Source organism: Phocoena phocoena, chromosome 1 (genome assembly GCF_963924675.1).
Source record: "Phocoena phocoena chromosome 1, mPhoPho1.1, whole genome shotgun sequence".
Lineage (NCBI taxonomy): Eukaryota > Metazoa > Chordata > Mammalia > Artiodactyla > Phocoenidae > Phocoena > Phocoena phocoena.
Window position 1 is genome coordinate 40,307,774 of NC_089219.1, and position 21,332 is coordinate 40,329,105.

The 21,332-nt window shown below is 42.3% G+C and overlaps 1 protein-coding gene across 1 annotated transcript in view; it reads right to left on the reverse strand.

Moving 5' to 3' along the window:
• Positions 1–21,332, reverse strand: part of AGBL4 (AGBL carboxypeptidase 4) — a 1,274,144-nt gene that overhangs the window by 338,929 nt on the left and 913,883 nt on the right. Inside the window, exon 5 of the mRNA XM_065887781.1 lies at positions 4,965–5,004. Coding sequence (XP_065743853.1) covers positions 4,965–5,004 — 40 coding nt within the window. The remainder of the gene's footprint in view (positions 1–4,964; positions 5,005–21,332) is intronic.

A 21,332-nucleotide genomic window follows, 5' to 3' on the forward strand; every position in this document is an offset into this window, starting at 1 on the left:
GTCACTGGTTCTCCATATCCCCAATATTTACCAGGTCCTATACTGAAAATATGGGTAGAGTCAACTGCAAAATCCACCATCTAGGGATATGTGAGCATAGTGGGAGTTTGCAGGGGTGGGGGGGAGGGGTGGTGATGGTGGTCAGGGCTGGGGAGAGAGAGTAACAGAAAACTTCCTTCTCAAAGTGATATTACAAAGTAAAATTTCAAAACACATGAAGAAATTAAATGCTAAAAATGATACTAAATAAAATCAACAGTTATAACTTGAATTCACTCCAGATGAAACTTATTTTATAGAACAAAGATTTTAAAATAAGCATATTGAAGATGTTCGAAGAAACAAATGAAAATGTTAAAACAGAATAAGAAATTATGAAACAGAACAGGCAGAAATAAAACAAGAGCAGGTGGATATGAACAAAATTAGAAATCTTGGAAATTAAAAATAATCACTGAAATATTGAAAAAGACAGGAAAATAATCCAGACTAGATATGGTCAAAAAGTGAATTTATGAATTCAAGTTACTTGTGGGGAACTCAGAATCAGTGCAGTAAAATAAAATGCTAAAAATTATGAAAAATTAGTAAAAAATCATGGAGGGCCACTTGAGAGACTCCAACATTCATCTAATAGAAATTATTGAAGAAGATAATCAAAGGAATGAAGAAAAGGCAATCTTTGAAGGGATAATTTGCCAGTAATTTCTCAGAATTAAAGAAAGACATAGGGGCTTCCCTGGTGGCACAGTGGTTGAGAGTCCGCCTGCTGATACAGGGGACACGGGTTCGTGCCCCGGTCCGGGAAGATCCCACATGCCATGGAGCGGCTGGGCCTGTGAGCCATGCCGCTGAGCCTGTGTGTCTGGAGCCTGTGTTCCGCAACGGGAGAGGCCACAACAGTGAGAGGCCCGTGTACCACACACACAAAAAAAAACAAAAAAACAAAAAAACAAAAAAAAATAAAGAAAGACATAGACTCTCAGGTAGAAAGACTACTCAGAGTACCAAGCAGGGTAAACAGAAATAAATTCACATCCAGACACATTAAAGTGAAAAAGCAGAGCATGAAGATCAAAAGGAAAGTCTTTAAACCTACCCAAGAAAAGATAAGTTACCATAAACAAATAATGGCAGACTTCTTATTAGCAACTGTGGATGTCAGAAAAAAATGAAAAAAAAAAGTTCAAAGAATGAAGGGAAGTCCTCCTCAAGCTAGAATTTATACCTTGCCAAACTATCATCCCAAAGATAAGTCAAAATAAGAACATATATAGATTAAGATAGTTTCTCATGGACTCTCACTAAAACAGTTATTAAGGGGTCTACTTTAATAAGGTAACAGGAAAATCTTGAGATGCAATAAACAGGAGAACACAAAAATTTATAAGCTGTGTAGGAAAAGTCAATTGGCTCTCCATCATCATCATCATCGTCGTCATGTGTAGTTGCTAATAAGTGGAAGAAAGAATGAACTAGTTGTTGAATGACACTGAGATAATGGGTTATCCATATGTAAACAACAAATTAAATCCCCAGCTCATATCATACACAATGATCCGTCCTAAATGAGATAAATACCCAAGTGTGATGTAAAACTTGACAATTTTTAGAATACAGGAGAATATGATATTCAGGTAGGGAAGGATTTGTTAAATAAGTCATAAAAGCAAAGTTCATAAAGCAATATTCATACACTCAACTACACTAAAATAAAAAAAAACCCTTCCATAAATCAAAATACATCATAAATCAAAAAACACAAGCCACCATCTGGGGTAAGATATTTGCAATGCATGTTAAGTGACAAAGTGTCAACATGCAGAATAACAAAGAATTAAAAGTCAATAAAAAGAAACAACCCAAGAGAAAATTGAAAAATGATATGAAAAGTCAGTTCACAGAAGAAAGCAAAGTGGCCAATAAACATACGAAAAGATATTAAACCCCACCAGTAATTAGGGAAACACATATTATAAAAACAATGGGATAACATTTTACATTTATCATGATGTCTGGTAAAAATTTATGTCTGATGATTCCAAGTGTGGAGGATTCAGAGAAATGGAAACTATTATACTTTGCTGTTCTTATACTTTGAAGTATAAATTTGTTCAACTACTTTAGAAAACAACTGGCCATTATACAGTAAATTTGAAGATGCATGTAATCAGTAATTCCTCTCCTAGTTATATGCGCTAGATAAATTCTCATACTTATGCAAAAAATGATCCAAGTAGTATTATTTAAAATTGCAAAAAAACTGGAAATAACCTAAATTATGATCAATAAAATGGAAAAAGAAATTGTGATGTAATCATAATTGTTATGTAATCATAGCAGATAAAATGATTGAACCAGAGCTACATGTATTCACATGAATGAATCTCTACAGTAATAATAAGTAAGGGAAAAGTTCAGTATGACATTTATAGTGTGACATCACTTATAGGAATTTGTAAAACAATACCAGTTATACCAGTCACATTTTTGGATATATAGATATAGAAAATCATTGAATTTATTACAGTGATTACCTATAGAGTGAAGGGAGAGAGATGCAATCAGCTGGGAGTACAGAAAAGTCTCAACTAGATCTATAATTTTTTTTAATAGGGGCCTCTGTAGCATATATGGCACTACGTTGATATGATAAAGCCAAGCTGTTTGGTGGTGAGGGGGGCAATAAATGACTTCATTTTATCTCTACTCTTTTCTGTGAATTCAAAATTATTCACGATGAACAAAATAAGAGTTTAAAGAAGATAACACAGGTTTTTAAGGCTTCTAAATTCCCAGCCAGCATTTCTGAAAGCTCCTAGCTGATGAGGAGTGGCAGAATCAGACTGCAGTTCTGTGTTGAGGATGGTCTGGTGACGAGTGCAAACAAGCTGGTACCTCCCACTGGCACCCCCAGAGAGGTAGCATGCCCCTTGCTAGCTGTAGCAGCTTCTGGTGAGGTGGGGAATGGAGATGACTTTGAAAGTGAGAGACAGTAACAGTAGAGGGAAGTGATTCTGACATGGACTAGAGTTGTTCAGGTAATATATAGCCTAATGGTCTTTCCTAACCTTTCCAAGTCATGACACACATGGATAATACTTCGTACACTGGAGTAGAGGCTACCACCTTGGCAGCTCAGTTATCCTGGGACCTACCTGTACCCCTGAGAGATGAGTGGATCAATATATCACAAGTGTATATCTTACAATACCACACAAATGTAGCCTACTTTCAGTACTGTATACTCGTGTGACGCAACGTGACTTTTGAGAAGCTTTGACCCAGAAAATAGTCTTTTCTCATCTAAGAGTAGGGAAAATTATAAACCATTCCAAACTCTGGCAGTGCTTAACAGTTTGCCCAAAAAGAGTGCACTGAGAGTCACAACTATTCTGCTTGAATTTGTGCAGTAGCAATTAGGAACGGAAAGAACTGGTGCAAAAGAAATGCAGTTAACAGAGTCTAAAAGTCTCCTTCTAAAGCAACTGAAGACAGATCAAGAAACCTCTCCAATTCACATGTCGGCATCATATCAGGGTGTGACCAGATGAGACTGGGATGTGAAAGCAGGCAATCTGGGTCAGCATTTGTGGAGCAGAACAGAAAACAATCATGAAGGAAAGCAACTAACCGGATGGGACAAAGATAATCACTTAACCAACACCTTAGTGGGAAGGGATTGGTAGGTCACACAACTGAGCCATTCTAATTATATTAGCCCATGATTTGGAATTTCTATATATGTTAATTATATACTTGTTAAACACAATTCATTCTATGGATTAGATTGAACATTTTCAAACCAGTTCATCTTTGTTCTTCTGAAGTCCCAAGTTCAAAGAGATCTATCAGGTGGAAATGTAGTAAGGCCACCTGAACTGGGTGGATCCAAATTCCATTTGCAGTCATTGTCTTATATCTCAGTTACATAGACAGATAACCAGCCTTTGGGCTAAGATAGTTCCTGCAGAGGACAATTTCTCAATCTCCTTGTGAACCAATTGGCCCTGGACACAGCAACAGGCTGGGTGGTAGGCAGGATGACATGGCACAGCTATATTGGTTACTAAAATACTGAAATACCTCCACATTTATTGGTAATTAGCCACTCCTAGAGCTCCCCAACCCTGCCATGTGACCACCCCCCCACACCAGTCCCTTCCTCAGGATGCCATCTCCCCACAGTCCGGTAAACAAAGTGTTAATGCCCAGCACAGTAGAGGGCCACCGGGGCCATTAAATATTTAGAACATCACCAGTGAATGAAGATGGACCACCACACCCACTCTTGAATGCTCACTGCTGGCACCATCATCTCCTTGGATTCCAAGAGAGAACAGCATCTCTTGTTGGCCGGTTTTGCCTCAAGTTCCCAAACTGAAATAAAATACCTTCTGGTAAGACTAAACTGCTCAACTTTTCTCTGGGCTATATGCCAGACCGAGGGGAAGGAAAGGAGCTTTAAATCCCAGGGCCATAGCTTTGTTGTGGGACTTGTCCTTCCTAAAGGTGAGTGACAAGAGTCACAGGAGACCACACCTAGTCACTTCCCCAGACTGGCCTTTCCTCATTAACTGTCCTCCCTTCATTCCATGCCATCTACCAGGCAGTTTCCCATTCCCCATGATTTTAAAGCTTATTTCTCAGGAGACCAGGGCACTTCCTTGACACTTGGATCCACTGAGTGATCTGGGGAGAACCTGGCCCTGGAATATGCAGCAACATCATAGTACCAACCCTGCCATCTGCAGAGTCAAGACAAGGCAGCACAGAGTTGGGGAAGAGAAAAGAAACTGCCTGTGGGGTAGAGGATGGGGGAGAAGGATCATTCATGACACAAGAACTCTGCTGTTCATTCAGGAAGCCAAAGGAGGAGGGCAGGAATTGCATTTGGATAGGCAACCAGGCATCACTCTGGGAAATAAGGGAAAAGCCCAAGCAGAATGGCCACACCTACTCACCAGGGCTGGTTATCGTCAGGAGGTCTAGGTGCCGCTGTTGCTGCAAAAGAAAACACATTGTGAGAGCACTGATTCGAGCCAGAGCCAAACTTGTTGCTTAGCAGGTCAGGGTGAACGTGCAAAGGGGATGTTCAGACACGCAGAGCAGGCTGTATTGCGGAGGACGTGGTCTCACACTTCTGCAGGGAGGCCTTGCACCCTAGAGACAAGGGGGAATGGATAGCCTTTCTGGTCAGAGCCGAAAGGGCCTTAGAGACCTTCCAGTCAGACCTATCTTATACTTCGGGAAAATGAAGTCCTGAGAGGAACGTGGCTTACCTATAGCCACAAAGAAAGTCCCTTTCCAGACTCCCAGCCATGGCTCACTCCTCTGTACCAGGCAGCCTCAGATTTCTCTTGGGTCACACTGGCTGTACTGGTTAAGTGTCTGATATCCTGGCAACCCTCTTTGCCTTGGGTCCTTAAGTCACTGTCACCCTCCTGATACTCCTTTCTAACCAAGATACTCCTGGGGGCTGGTTTATTTATTAAATCTGCTCCACAGTGCTATGACAATTTCAATTATTGATGAACAAACCATTACTTTTCTAACTGAATCCTCATCTCTCTGTACCATACAATATTCAAAGAAAATAATATTTGTCAGGTATACTAGCCCATATAGATGAAGTCGCTCTTGTTTGGAGGCAACTAGCCTTGGCCCCAAGGGCTGAGGTGGTCAATATCTCAGTTGGCTCGCCCCCTAACACACCGTACTTATGGAGAAGCCTAGTCCTGAAATGGATGTCATGGGAACCTGAGGGTGGAGAAGAGGGTATTGTAGGCTGAGGATGGGGCAGTGGGAAGCAACTCTCTTAAAGACAAGTCAGGATTCCTTAAGCCTCAGTCAACCTGTCTCTTTCCTACACTTTATTTTCTATTAATAGCAATTTCCATTAATATGTAGTTTTTTTTTTTCTTAAAAAGGGGTCCTAACAAACTTCACTTTGAGAACCACCACTTCAAGGATACACATTGCAGGAGCTTCTGATTATCTGGTACTTCATCCAGTGGGTCCTTTGCCATATTTCACCTCACCTACATTTCCCTCTTTATCTTGCCTCTCCCCTAGAATGGCTTCCTGAAATTCTGCTTAAGCAGAAAGGAGAAGGCAGCGACATTTTTTGAGTACGGAATATAGGCCAGGCACAGTACCAGGCACTTTGATGTGTCATTTCTTCTTACACTCTTGGCAACCCTACAGGGTTGGTAATATACAACAGAGGGACATGGGGTTCAGACAGGAGAAATTATCTGCCTAAGACCACATCTTCATTGAAGTAGAGAGCCAGGATTAGAATTCAGTCCGTTCTAATCTTGGCTTGAAAGTCCAATATATGACCATGCACAATAAATCACTTAGCAGGATGCCTGGTACTTAATAGGTACTTAATAAAAAGAGCTATTTTTGTATTGATGTTTTGTTATTATTATAGACCATGTGACCCTTGCTTTATAAAACCTGCCTTGCCCCTTTTCATAGAATTATTGGTACCGGAGCTCAAAGGTCATTGAGTCTGACCTGCCACCAGTATAGGAATCCCCTCAGCAATGTCCCCACCAGTTGTATGAACTGATTCTGTTTTATCCTTTTGCCTGACAGGGAACTCACTTTTTGTCAGTTAAAATTTTTTTTTTTTCCGTTTTTTTTGGCCATGCCACACGGCATGTGGGATTTTAGTTCCCCAACAAGCAATCGAACCCGTGTCCCTAAATAGCTCTACTTTGAGCAGGGTTAAAAGCTGCTTCCTTATGAAATCATCCCTGTTTCTAGCTGCTTCAGTCCATGACAAGCTTGGAGGTCTGAAGAAGATCTGTGTCATCTTCCCTCCTGGTTAAATATTTCCAGTTCCTTCACCTTTTCCTTATAAGACCTGGTCTCAAATCTCCTGGCCCTTGTGGTCCCCTCCTCTTCCATTTAAATTTGATCTGTCCCAGTCAAAACCTCTTTAAGATCTCTCTATCTCTATCTATCTCTATCTCTTTATCTCTCTATCCCTCTCTCTAATGATTTTTCAGGGCCCTAAAAGCAGGTCTGCAGCCTTTCATAGCCTTCTTAATCACGCATCCCTGTTTTACTGCCAGCTCATAATTCATTCCAGTTGACATTTTCAAGCAACAGTGCAACTCCAAGATGTCACTGACCTCCACTGTGAGCACACATCCTCGTGCTGAAATGAAACACACACCCACATATGCAAGCTAGAAGGACTGCTGGAGCCAGACTGCCTGCTTTCCCAATCACAGAACCAGGCTAGTGGGACAACTGGCTCACGCTGCCTTTGCCAAGGCCAGCCTGTGAGGCTAGGCCCTTCCCTCATACATGAGGAAGGAAGACAATCTGTCCTTCTATTTTTCCATAAGCTTGGTTTTGTGGCAATTGCCGTTGATGAAGGAGGTCCATTTATCTGAAAAGTGTCTATTTCCTCATTAAGATCTATCTCTAAATGGTGATTCTGTGTCCAGGGTCCAGTAGAGAAAAAATGGAAGAAAATCTGACAGGAACACGGACAGACCTGGCCTTGTGTCCTAGCTCCTCTCTGTAGTTTTGGATAACTTACTGTTATGTCTCCGGCCGTGAACTTCATACCTCTAAAATGAGTGAGTGAGACTGAAATACTGTCAGTGACTCTGAGTCAAATACAGCCAGACACTGTGCTTGTGGGCTCCCCTTCCGGTGTAGAGTTCTCTGAGCACGCCTGTAGCCAGGACCCTGGGGGCTAAATGACAGAGCTGAGAATTTAAAAGAGAACGAATATTAAGCTAACCTCTCACACAGCAATTTTCAGTGCTTGTGTGTCTTCCTCACTAGCTGAGGGGCATCTTAAGGGCCTGGAACATCTATTATTCAGTCCATGGCACACAATAGCCCTCAGTAAACATCGCTAAACTCAGCTGAACCATTCCTGGAATGCACATTATCCTTTCAAATCCCCATGCCTTTGCTCACGCTGTTCTAACTAATCTGAGATCTTCATGGAGCTCCCTCCTCACAACTCAAGACGTCCATGAGGTCTGCTCTGCACCTCAGCTCCCAGACCTAACCCCCTTCTCTCCTTTCCTCAGAACAGAATATTTCACACTTTGTTCTTCCAATGCATCTTGTAAAACCTAACTTTTGTATCATGCTCTGTCTTAATTCTGTTTCCTTCTCTGTTTCTCTCATGTGGTCTTTATCTGAGGATAAGACTATGCCATTCCTCCCTATATTTCCATTGCCTAGCACAAAGGCTGAAAGGAATGCTTGATGCCATCTAGTTCAAATGATTCAACTATTCCATTATTCCCTCTGCAACAACCCTGTTAGGTAGGAATTCATCAGCATGGAAAGTAAGCATGCCCCTTCCTCTACAGGACTTCCCCCCTGTCGTGGCTTTGGGGATTCCTGCCTTTATGATTTTGCTCCTGCCATCTCAGCAGCAATATTATCTATCCACCTCCTCTGGAGACCTTCCTTCCTTTACTCCCACCCATAGGATCACCAGGCACTTTGTATTGATGTTTTGTTATTATTATAGACCATGTGACCCTTGGTTTATAAAACCTGCCTTGCCCCTTTTCATAGAATTATTGGTACCAGAGCTCAAAGGTCATTGAGTCTGACCTGCCACCAGTATAGGAATCCCCTCAGCAATGTCCCCACCAGTTGTATGAACTGATTCTGTTTTATAAAACCTGCCTTGCCCCTTTTCATAGAATTATTGGTACCAGAGCTCTCTCCTGGACTCCTATAGCTCCTACTGTCTGTACCACCCCTGTAGTGATGAATTAAATCGAACTTGGTGACAAATCCCTTTAACCTACAGTTCACAGACATATGTGTACACCACCTAGTGGCCCAAGCAGATAAGTGTAGACTAGTGTTTTAACCTGTAGCTCTTAAGATAGGATTACAAAGTCTGCATGTTCTATATGCAAATAAAAACAAAAGTGTACATTCAAGAATCACTGTGCAGTAGTGAGGGTGGGAGGGAGATGCAAGAGGGAGGGGATATGGGAATATATGTATATGTATAGCTGATTCACTCTGTTATAAAGCAGAAACTAACACACCATTGTAAACCAATTATACACCAATAAAGATGTTTAAAAAAAAAAAAAGAATCACAACAGTTTGAACCTAAGATACTAAAATATCCAAATAATTCACTCAAAGTCCTTAAGAAATAAAAGGAATAAACGAAAGAGAAAATTTTCATTACTAAACAGTGTGCCTAGTATAATCATTTAGGATCACCAGTGGAAACTGTTTGGCATTTATTACAATAGGGCACATGATTTGTGGAATTTGACCAATAATAGAAAACTAGTTATATAAGAAGGGAGCATGGTGGACATAAAGAATTACCAGATTATTTAAATTAGTTACCAACTGAGAGACATAAGAGCCTTTTACATGGAGATGATATATTACCTAACTGCCTGGATGGTAGAATATGCAATGTTAGTTGGAGGAAATGAAGGTAGCTAGCTAGGCAGCAGGTTTGGTAGGCTGACAGGGCCTGCTGACTGAGGGCTGAGCAGCTGAACCACTAGCTAACCATAAGCTACAGTCTCAGGAAGGCAGGCCCTTCACATGTGTGGTAGTGGTACCGTGTGTGTGTGTGTGTGTGTATGTGTGTGTGTGTGTTGAGGAGTGGGGGGAGCATTTCTCCTCAGATAAAGGAATTCTAAACCTACACAGAGGGCAATGTGTCCAAGTGTGCCTGTATGGCATTCCATGGATTCCTGGTAGAGTGTGGGTATGCCAGGTTTGGGTCAGTTAGGAGGTAATGTGTGGACTCCTGGCTGTGTATGACTCTGCATCCAGCTTTCCCTGGTAAGAGTGGTGCCTCATAAACATTCAGAGGAAACCCATTTCTGTGTTTAACCAATGTGTGGTTGATGCAGAGTCATGAGTCCATAAAGATCATGGGGGCTGGAGGTTCCAAGGTCAATAGGAGTAATCTCTGAACTTGATGCCAACCAAGGATGGCAGAAGCATCTGTAGTGGATGCTTAAGGAACTGTCTATCAGCATCCTTGTTCCAAGAGTCATCCATATTCCTCTGTTCAACCAGTGGAAGCTATTTTGTTAATACAACGCTACTTCACCTCTGGTCACAGTTGACAGCCCCAAGGCTAAAAGTACTGAAAGGTGGGTCAGTTCGAAACCTCATCTAGGAATTTTGGATCTTTTGTGATTTCAATTATTCTCAATGAAAACTATTGTCCAACATTAAAGAAACTATCTTTAAAATTTTTGTAATGAAAGTAACACATGCTTATTTTTGTCATTTTCCAAATTTCCAGAAAATACAGAAAGTAAAAATAAATGAAATCCCACCACTGAAAGAGAAGCACAGTTAGCATTGTTTTGGTGTTGTTTTTTTTGTCATCTTTCTTGCTTGTGTTTATTTAACAAGGTCATATTTATATATAACAAATGAAGCATGCTTTAATCTTGTACAGCATTATGTTATTTTTTTTTTTATTTTTGGTCTCAGGCTGAGTCTTTAAAGTATAAGAATGTAAGTCACATACATTTATTGTTATGTGACAACTCTTGTTGCTGTGATTTTGTTTCTAGTCCTTTTTCAGGGAAGGTGGTGTTAGTGAGACATCAAGAGAGAACTACTTGGTTATTTTGTCACGGGAGGCAGTTTGAAAAGCCCAGCTACTGCAGCCTAGAGATGTAAACAAAGTCCTCTGAATCTGGGGAGACTCTTCCAGGAAATATCCAACCTGCAAGATACTCTTTTCTTCATGTCTGAAGTCCTTCTCCCTGCAGTTACACGAAGTATTTTGTGGAAAGAGCTCCAAAATCAAAATCAGACAGACAAACATATGAATCCTGATTCTACCATCTTTGAGCTGTTGTTATCCTAGGCATGTTACTTAAGCTAGTTGGCAATTAGGTATCCCATTAATAAAAAGAGTGTAGACCAACCTCCAGGAGCCTAACAGGAAAGAGAAGCTGAGAGAAAGAAGAAGAATCATTCACAGGTGAGGGGGTTGGGGTGGTGGTGGGAGGTGTCAATAGGTAGAATGGGAAGCACACTGGTCGGAGGCTAGGATTTCTGAGTGCCTCTCCAGCTGTGCCCCACCTCAGGCTGAGACTTTGGGCTTCTCACCATCTGGTACCTAGCCTTTTACAACAGCACCTTAACTGGTCTCCCTGCTTCGTGTCTTGCAAATTGCTGCTGCAGCTGGAGTGAACTTTCTAGAATGACATCTTAAAACTCATCAGGGCTCCTACAGAATAAAGTTTAACCATTTAGCTGCTGTTGGAGGACTTCTGTGACCCAGCTCCTGCCTCTTTTCTCCTGTTCCTTCCGACTCTGAGCTCCAACCACGATGAGCCACTTCCAGTTCCCCAAATTTTGCTGTGCTCTCACCTCAAGGTCTTTGCACGTGTTGCTCCCTCTTAGAACAACAACCCAACCAGATTTACCTGGCTAATTCCTACTTGTTATTCAGCTCTCCACTCTCATGCCACCTCTTCTGTAAAGGCTTTCTTGACTTGCCAAGGCTGGACTGGATCTTGCCCTTATCCCTCTGACCTTCCCTATCAGAGCAGCACCACACTGCATCGCCCTGGCCTATTTACTCCTCCATCCTCTCCACTGGCTGTGTGATCTCCCTGAGGGCAAGGGCTGTGCCATTATTACTTCACTCCTCTCAGGGACTAGCCCAGTGCCTGACCAACAGATGATAACAAAGATTTGCCGATCACTGGTTACCAAGATGATAACTAGAGAAGTTCCTGCTGAATCGATCATCAGAAAAGGTCTTTAGTTTTATCCCCTTCTCTCTCAAAAGACACACATCATAATTTTTCTCAAAACCCTCTCTGATTTTTGTCTTGGTGACCTAGGTAGACCACTGAGAATTTGGCCATCTTCATCTGGATGAGTAATTATGAAGCTACAGTTAAAAACGGACTTTTCATTTTCATCACGAACTGCATTGCAATTACTTCTCGGAATGAGAAAGGGACGTGGTGTTCCAGGAGCTCAGGAACTGGTTTGATGTGTGAGGTTCTATGTGGTAGAAAAGAACAGTCACTGATTATGTGTTCTGTTTTGCTTTTTTCTGTTTCGTGCAGGATAGCTATTAGGGGAAAAAAATCAGTCTTTCATGTCATACACTGGAGATAATTTAAATAAGAGGACCAGTAATCCCTGTGCATTTTCCTGTCACTCCAGAAGCCAGCCATAATGGGGAGGACCTGGGGATCCACACCCTCTAGAAAGGGAGGTCACAGGGGCATAGGCACACATTTGGCTTCATGGCTCAGACCCTCTTTTCCCTGAAACCCCCTTCCTGTTCAGTTCCCACCCCCCACCCCTCACCCAGCCATAGTCATTTTCTAGGCATCTAGGGATCTCAGGCTCCCTCCCTGCCCTACCCCAAGCAGAGCCTGCTCCCTAGAAAACATCTTATGTGGTGCTGACCTCTCCCTAAGCTCACTACTTCTGATTGTTCTCACTCCAGTCTAGCCTGCTTACTGGCTGCAGGACTGATCACTCTGAAATTAAATTTGATCCTTTCTTAGAATAATTTAATGATCCCCATTGTCAACAAGGGATGAGAAATATCCACAAATTCTATGTTATTTGAAAAAGCAGGTTTTATATTTTAACATGACCCCATGTTTGGAGAACAAACAAAAAGTTACCTATTATTTTCGGAACCAAACTTCAGATAATAAAGGTGGGTCTAATCACCTTGGTCAGTGTCACATGTAGAAGATGTGGCAGGAGGAAGGTGTGGGGAAAGCCAGTCGCCTCTGTGAGGAAAAGGAGCAGGGATTATGAAAGTGTGAAAAACACTGTCTCAAGCACTGAGTTCATGCCCACACCCCACTGAAGTGGGACGCCGGTCTTCTGTTTACCTGACCATTCTGTATGCCATCACCTTACCTGTCCCTGACCCTGCCTTCTGCCTTTGACATGGCCCTCTTTCTACTTCTCCTCATATGCTGAACAAGTGATGTGCAGCAAGGCTTCTGCAGATAGCCCTGGAACTTCACTCTCTGCCTCTTCACTTGTTCACTCATTAATCCAACAAATAACCATGAAGCATCTACTGTTCCAGGCATATTGCTGAGGAGAACGAGAAAGACACAGCCCCTGTTTTCAAAGAGATAGCTAATAGTGGAGTGGAGGAGACATATTAAGTAAATAATCACACAGTATGAATTAATTTCAGTTACGGTAAGTGCTCCAAAGAAAAACATGGGGAAAGGTACATGACCAGGGTTCAACGTATTCCTCAAGCCCCACCTGGGCCAATGGCTGATGCCTGGACGCCTCCCCTAAGCATCCACCAACTCCACCACCTTCCAGGGGAACCTGACCAATGGCTGAGGCTTAGCTGCCCTTTTGGGCGCCTACTCCCATCAGGATAATTAAAAAAATGCATTAGCCTTTTACTCAGGGAGAGAGTGAACATCACTCAAGGCTGAACTGGAATCTCATGACTAGGGGTTAAATTCAGTGGGAAGCAGAGTGGGGCAGCAGACGAAAGCTAGGACTGCACAAGCGAGATTGCATCAATGTACTTCACCGAGTAGTTTCTGCTCCTGTAGCTTCCTGTTATTGGAAAAGCCAGGCACCCAAGTGGCTTTCATCCCCAGGGCAGCTTAACGGAGCATTTGGGTTCACCTCTGGCAGTCTGCACAAAAGCAGGGCCAGTGGCAATGGAGTGGAGCATATGAAACTGCAGAGACATTTTGGAAGCAGGATGAATGGCTGCAGAGGCTGTAGCAGCTGCATTTGCTGAGCACTTACTCTGTGCCAATCCTCACAACCTTCTGAGGCCAGCATTGTTACCCGTTTGAACAAATGGAGAAGCTGAAGTTCAAGAGGTTAGGTTACGTGCTCAAGGTCACAGCTGCTAATGGAAGAACCTAGATTCAGACCCATACTGTTGGCCTCTGATGCCCGTGCCCAGGTAGCTGTGAGAGTATTGAGTTATGAGAAATGTTCTTGGCGATCCCCAGGTTTCACAGGGGAGTGGGAGGGGCTATGACTTAAGCGTGATGTTTTGTATTTTTCCTTCATAGCGTTCACAATTTGAAATTCTATATTTATCTGTATTTATATTTGATTAATGTCATTCTCATTATATGCTAAGCTCCATGGCAGAAAGGACAGTTTAGTTTTCCTGGCAGAGTGGACTCTATCTAAATATGTATTAAAAAATTAAATGTGGAAGGCTAGATCAGGTTTTTGAAGAGGGCTGGATAAACAGCTGAAACCCTTACTCCTGCTGGAAAGAAATGACACACGTCCCATCCTAAAACCCCAGAGACTCAGATGGGGGCTTGTGCTGGAAGACTTCACCCTGCCCAGCTCTGGAGGAAACAGTGAGAGTGAGGTTGTTCCAGTCATGAGTCAGAAGATTCCATGCCAGGACAGATTGCTTCTTCCCCACCCTCTGCTCCAGCAATATAAGGCCATGTGGGAACCTGCAAGAACAGACGTGGCATCTAAAGTGACAGTGAAGCTCAACGCTGGAGAGGATGCATGCATGGCTGACAGATGCCTACCCAGTACACCCATGGGCCCCAAAGCCTCTGAGCATTGATTTAATCATGTCTCACGTTACAGTTAGGTATTTATATATTAGTCTCTTTTTTTCTTCCCACCTGTACCTCCCCTCTCTCCATCTCCTCCCCGCCGCCCCGACCTTCTCCTCCAAGGTGACAGATGAATATTTTCTATATTGGGTATTCTTCTGTACCTGATCCCAGATAGGACCACAGGAAGTTTGTTACAGATGTGATATTTTGGCTTACTATCAGACGAAGTTATATGGTTATAAATTCTCTTTTTTTATATGCTTTAAGTCACAACTTTTCTTTTGTGAAATCAAATTTTAGAGTTTAAAAGATGCCTTTTAGGACTTCCCTGGTGGCGCAGTGGTTGAGAGTCCGCCCGCTGATGCAGGGGACACGGGTTCATGCCCCGGTCCGGGAGGATCCCACATGCCACGGAGCGGCTGGGCCCGTGAGCCATGGCCGCTGAGCCTGTGCGTCCGGAGCCTGTGCTCCGCAACGGGAGAGGCCACAACAGTGAGAGGCCCGCGTACTGCAAAAAAAAAAAAAAAAAAGATATGCCTTTTAGGTCTTCAGTTTGTACTTCAAGGCTGCGATTACCCCTCATCCTCAAGATCACCACCACCCAGCATGAGTGAGGCTATCCCACGACATAGCCTCCTGGAAAGTCAGAGCAAGGGGTTTGCAGGTCATTTGGCCCAACTGCTTTATTTCAACGAAAAGCAAACCGAGCCCACAGAGGGGAAGGGAGCTGCTCAGTCACCTGCCACAGTGTTCTGCACTATTTGCTTATGTGCCTCCTTCAACAGAGTGGAAAAAAAGGGATGTCTATATCCCAGCCATGCCTAAAAGAGCACAGATGCTCAGAGAACAAAAAACTGTTGAGGAAAGCAAGAGAGTGGGATAAGGTTATGGAGGCAGGGGAGGAACTTAGTTAAGAATTTGTTTTGAGTTTTAATACCATTATTTCTATTTGATTCAACTGGTTTTAACTGAGGAGTTATCAAGAGGACTTCCTTCAAGAGGTGGTAATTGAAATGGCCCCTAAGGGACAGGAACCAATTTACTCCTCACTGAGAAAGTAAAGCCAACTTTAAAAAGAATAGCACAGGAATCTGGGTTGGCCATAGGCCCTGCTGTCCTCTGTCTCTAGGAGCTAATGAGTCTGTTCATGTTTGATGTCTGGTTCTTAAGACTATCAGGTTATCTCCTTGAAACACTATTTTCTGTTTGTTTCTTTACATATTTGGTTATTCAATATATAACACTAATTCCAAAAAAATCTGAAGATGCTTAAAAGAATGCAATAAAATTAAGGCACATGTAATTAAAGACATGGAGAAAAAGAAAAATAAGGAGAAATTAGATGCTAGGTACAAGGTCATAACTCAGAATTCATATCCTGAGACACTCTTCTCACTTGCTAGAGGTAGGGTACAAATTTGGCTCTCGGCTTTTCAACAACTTAGGCACAGTGGAAAATTCGGTTACAATATACCCAGTGTCCTAAGGAAAAAACAAAAACCCCAAATAAAACAGTTGAATTACAGAATCTCCACTGTTCCTAACTTGAGATCTGAGGGAAATATCTTCTTAGGGTCCTTAGAAAGGGTATCTTGAGGCCTAGTGGTTGATAGGATTTGGCCAGGTCATGCAGTGACATACCAGCAGACCTGAGTCCCATTCTGCTTTTGAATAAGGCTTATGGAGCACAGAGATAGGTGAAATGACCACCAGGACCAGAATAAGAGGCCCCAGGTCTGTGCCACGGATAAGAGCAAAGGACAGACATGAGCACAAATCGTAGCCTGTATACTCACAAGTATATAGCCCTTGGATGAATTACTCAAACTCTCTCTCATTTCCACATTTCTTTTTTTTTTTTTTTTAATTTATTTACTTCTGGCTGCATTGGGTCTTCGTTGCTGCATGCAGGCTTTCTCTAGTTGCAGCAAGCGGGGGCTACTCTTTGTTGCCACGCGCGGGCTTCTCATTGCGGTGGTGGCTTCTCTTGATGCGGAGCACGGGCTCTAGGCACACCGGCTTCAGTAGCTGCAGCACGTGGGCTCAGCAGTTGTGGTCTGCAGGCTCTAGAGTGCAGACTCAGTAGTTATGGCTCATGGGCTTAGCTGCTCTGAGGCATGTGACATCTTCCTGGAGCAGGGATTGAACCCCTGTCCCCTGCATTGGCAGGCGGGTTCTTAACCACTGCGCCATCAGGGAAGCACCCATTTCCACATTTCTAATGTAGGGATAAGAAGAGTTTTTAAACCAGAATATAATTCCACTCAGAGTTTTTATATTATAACAAACATTACCATATTATGGAATATAATATAAAATCCACGTCTCTTTTAAAGAGAAAAGATTCCATAAAACATTAAAGTTATGGATTTTTTGAGTGTCAAGGTCACTCTTCCCTACTTAGGTGGAAGAGCTCGGAGGCTCTGTCTTCACAAAGGATCGTATCACACTCAAGTAAGTGTTCAATAAAGGTTTTTTTGCTCCCATTCTCCTTCAGATCCAGCAAGTGTGCAAAGTTGTTCACACAGGCCTGCACAGAACCGTGGTAAGGACTGAGTGAAATAATGAACCAGAAACACTTGTATTTTGGCCCCAGCTTTGCCACTTTCTTGCTGTATGAGCCAATAATTTACCTTCTCTGATCATGTCTCTACCACATACTAAGTGATCACGGGCAAGTCAGTTAAATACTTTTAAATGGGTTTTTAGCAACCCACCTACTTGTAAAGCAGTTAGCCTTGCGCTTGTCATATAATCTGGGGGTAAATGGCACTTAGACTGCTAAGACTTTTATTTTTAATTCCGAAACTGCTTGGAAAGCCTTTCCTCCTCTCTGTCTCTATATATGACTTCTCTATTACATCATCACCTTCTGGAAGCCTCTGCTCTCCTAGGCTGGGTTAGGTGCCTCCTCCAGGCCCCTCAGCACTTTTGTCCTACCCTTGGCCACAGACATTGTCACTGTGGGTTGCAATCATCTGTGAGTCACCTGCCGTGAGAGCTCTTGCAGACAAGGATGCTGTGTGATTCAGATTGGTATCTCCAGCTCATACCACTGTACTTGGCACAGAGAAGGCCTTCAGTCATGTTTGCTGAATTGCATGAAACTGGAGTTCTTGACAAAAATATCATGATATTCAGGATAAAACTGTGGCACTGAAAGTGAGGCAACATTAATCTGTGTTCCTGCCCATCCAGAGGAATGCCTCTGCACAATGTCAGTTATATATACCACAGGAAGTAGAAGTGCCTGGCCATAACAGTCTATTTTCCGCATTTGACTAGCTCTCATGGAAGCTCCATTCCACGCTGACGGACCACGACTTTCCATAAGAAATTGTCAGCTTGATTGTGGGGAAAGAATCCAGATTTAATTGTTCTTTGTAAGCCTGGGACAGAAGGTATTATTGCTTGAAAAATGGAACTGTCTAAATTAATTTTCCTGAAACAAACATCTTTGCCAAATAAAAGCAATGCATAATAACAATCCATAATTAAAAGTAAAATGATACCTTTTGTTACGTGGGGGAGGCAAATGTGTTCACTACAAAAAAAGACCAAAATGTGATTTTCTTGGAACTCCAGGGACACACCTTGAAGTCTGAGAGAGGGATGTGTATGTGTATGTGTATGTGTGTGTGTGTGTGTGTGTGTTCAGGAGTAGAGTAGGGTGGGAGAGATATCTCTTTCTGCCTTTTTTTCTTTTCCTTTCCTTTTCTTTCCTTTTGCTTTTGAAAAACAAGCATCATTCATGTCTGATTTCTGAACAATGGAGCCAGAATATTCTCATTACACTTTTAGTAGATAGGAATTGGAAAAGTGAGGGGAGTTAACATTTATAGAACTGCCCTTATTTTCCCTTGACTAAATTTCCTAACCTATTTTAAAATGTATTCCAATTTTATATATATATATGTGTGTGTGTTTACGTGTATGCATATATCTTTGTAAACTGATAAATCCTTTCTAGAAAAGAGTTACTTAAGATGTTAAAAACTTAATTGTACATCTACTATGTAACAGATGCTTTATTTATGTTTACTCGTTTTATCCTCATAACACTCTCATAAACATAGGTATTTAACCTCCATTTTAGAGATGAGGAAGCTGACATTCAAAGAGGTTAAGTAAATTGTTTGAAGTCACATAGCCGTTAAGTGATGGCACTAAGATTTAAACCAAGCTTCTGACTATGAAACCCATGTTTAAAAACACTCTCTCCATAGGATATAGTATTATTAAATAAGAATATTGATGATATCCAAAAAGGAGAAAAATACACACAAAAACTCAAGATCACAACAGCCAGTACGCGGTACGCGGGCCTCTCCCATTGAGGAGCACAGGCTCCGGACGCGCAGGCTCAGCGGCCATGGCTCACGGGCCCAGCTGCTCCATGGCATGTGGGATCTTCCCGGACCGGGGCACGAACCCGCGTCCCTTGCATCGGCAGGCGGACTCTCAACCACTGCGCCACCAGGGAAGCCCCATTATATTAGTTTGAGGTGTACAACAATGATTCAATATTTGTATATACTGTGAAATGATCACCACAGTTAAGTCTGGTTGCCATCTGTCACCAGACAAAGTAATATCTTTTTCTTGTGATGAGAACTTTTAAGATCTACTCTCTTAGCAACTTTCAAACATGCAACACAAAATTAATGACTCTAGTCACCATGCTGTACATTAGATCCCCATGACTTATTTATTTTATAATCAGAAATTTGTACTTCTTGACTCCCTTCACCCATTTCACTCCCCCACCCCCTTCCTCTCTGTCAACCATCAGTCTGTTTTCTGTATGAAATTTCTCTAGTCATGACCCCTGAAAGTATAGTCCTCATGTCTTTTTAGAGGCCGTTTCCTTTGCCTCCCACATCCTTCCTGTCACAGTCTTTCCTTGGTTAGCTACTTCCCATTCCTTTTTCAAATTTCATTTTAAAGGTCATCTCCATCATTAAGCCTTATCTGACCCCCCCCCCCACAGAATAGCTTAGATGCCATTCTTCTGTGCTATCATAGCACTTTGGCTACCATCCTATAATTGTCCACTTGTTTTCTCATTCAACTGTGAACTCCTTAAAGGTGAAAATTGTCTCACCCATCACTGTAGCCCCAGCATTTAAGCATAGTGAATGGCACAGAGTAAATGCCTGCTGCAGACTGAATGTCTGTATCTCCCCAAAGCTCTTATGTTGTTGAAAACTAATCCCCAGTGTGATGGTATTTGGAGGTGAAGGCTTTCGGAAGTGATTGGGTACTGAGGGCAGAGCCCTCATGGATGAGATTAATGTCCTTATAAAAGAGACCCCAGAGAGATCTCTTGCCCTTTTCACATGTGAGGTTACAGGAAGAAGTCTATGAACCAGGAAGCAGGCTCTCACCAGACACTGAATATGCTGGTGCCTTGATCATGGACTGACAGCTTCCAGAACTGTGAGAAATAAATTTCTATTGTTTAAAAGCCACCCAGTCGATGACATTTTTGTTATAGTGGCCCAAACAGACTAAGACGATGCCCAGTAAATATACTTGAATAAATTAAGAAACGAGCAGAATCAGAAACTGCAGAGCTGGCAAACACATCGTGATCCAAGAGGTCAGGGGTTTTTCAACTATAGTTGTTTGTAGTTACTTTAAGTTGTTGAATGTTTTTGTCCACTATTCACTGAATGACTGGTGGAATAAACAATAAAAAGAAGGTGTGATCACCAATAAATGAAGAGGAAGGCATTATTTGTAGTTGCTCAAGCCTCTGTTTTCCCAGCTGTGCCCCCCTAGAGGGCCCCCTGTTCCAGGCCACCTACTCTATCAGCATTCTGTAAAGACCAAGCATGGGCTTTGCAGTCACACCCTGGTTTGACTCGTGGCTCTGCCTTTTTCCATCACTAACTTTCCTGCAGCTACCATTGAGCAAATGCCTATCATGTGTCAGGTACTGTACTTTGTACTCTCTTTCTCTTAGTCAAATCACTAATTCTTTTTTTTTAATAGATCTTTATTGGAGTACAATTGCTTCACAATACTGTGTTAGTTTCTGTTGCACAACAAAGCGAATCAGCCATATGCATACACGTGTCCCCCTATCCCCTCCCTCTTAAGCCTCCCTCCCATCCTCCCTATCCCACCCCTCTAGGTCATTGCAAAGCACTGCACCGCTCTCCCTTTGCTATGCACCTGCTTCGCACCAACCAACTATTTTACATTCTGTAGTATATATATGTCGATGCTATTCTCACTTCACCCCAGCTTGGCCCTCCCATCCCATGTCCTCAAATCCATTTTCTATGTCTACCTCTTTTTGTTTCTTTTTTGGAATTTTTGAATTTTAATTTATTTATATTTTTATACAGCAGGTTCTTATTAGTCATCCATTTTATGCACATCAGTGTATACACGTCAATCCCAATCACCCAGTTCATAACACCACCATCCCCACGCCCTGCCGCTTTCCCCCCGTGGTGTCCATACGTTTATTCTCTACATCTGTGTCTCAATTTCTGCCCTGGAAACTGGTCCATCTGTACCATTTTCCTAGGTTCCACATATACACATTAATATACGATATTTGTATTTCTCTTTCTGATTAACTTCACTCTGTATGACAGTCTTTAGATTCATCCATGTCTTTACAAATGAGCCAATTTCGTCCCTTTTCATGGCTGAGTAATATTCCATTGTATATATGTATCACATCTTCTTTAACCATAAGTCTGTCGATGGACATTTAGGTTGCTTCCATGACCTGGCTATTGTAAA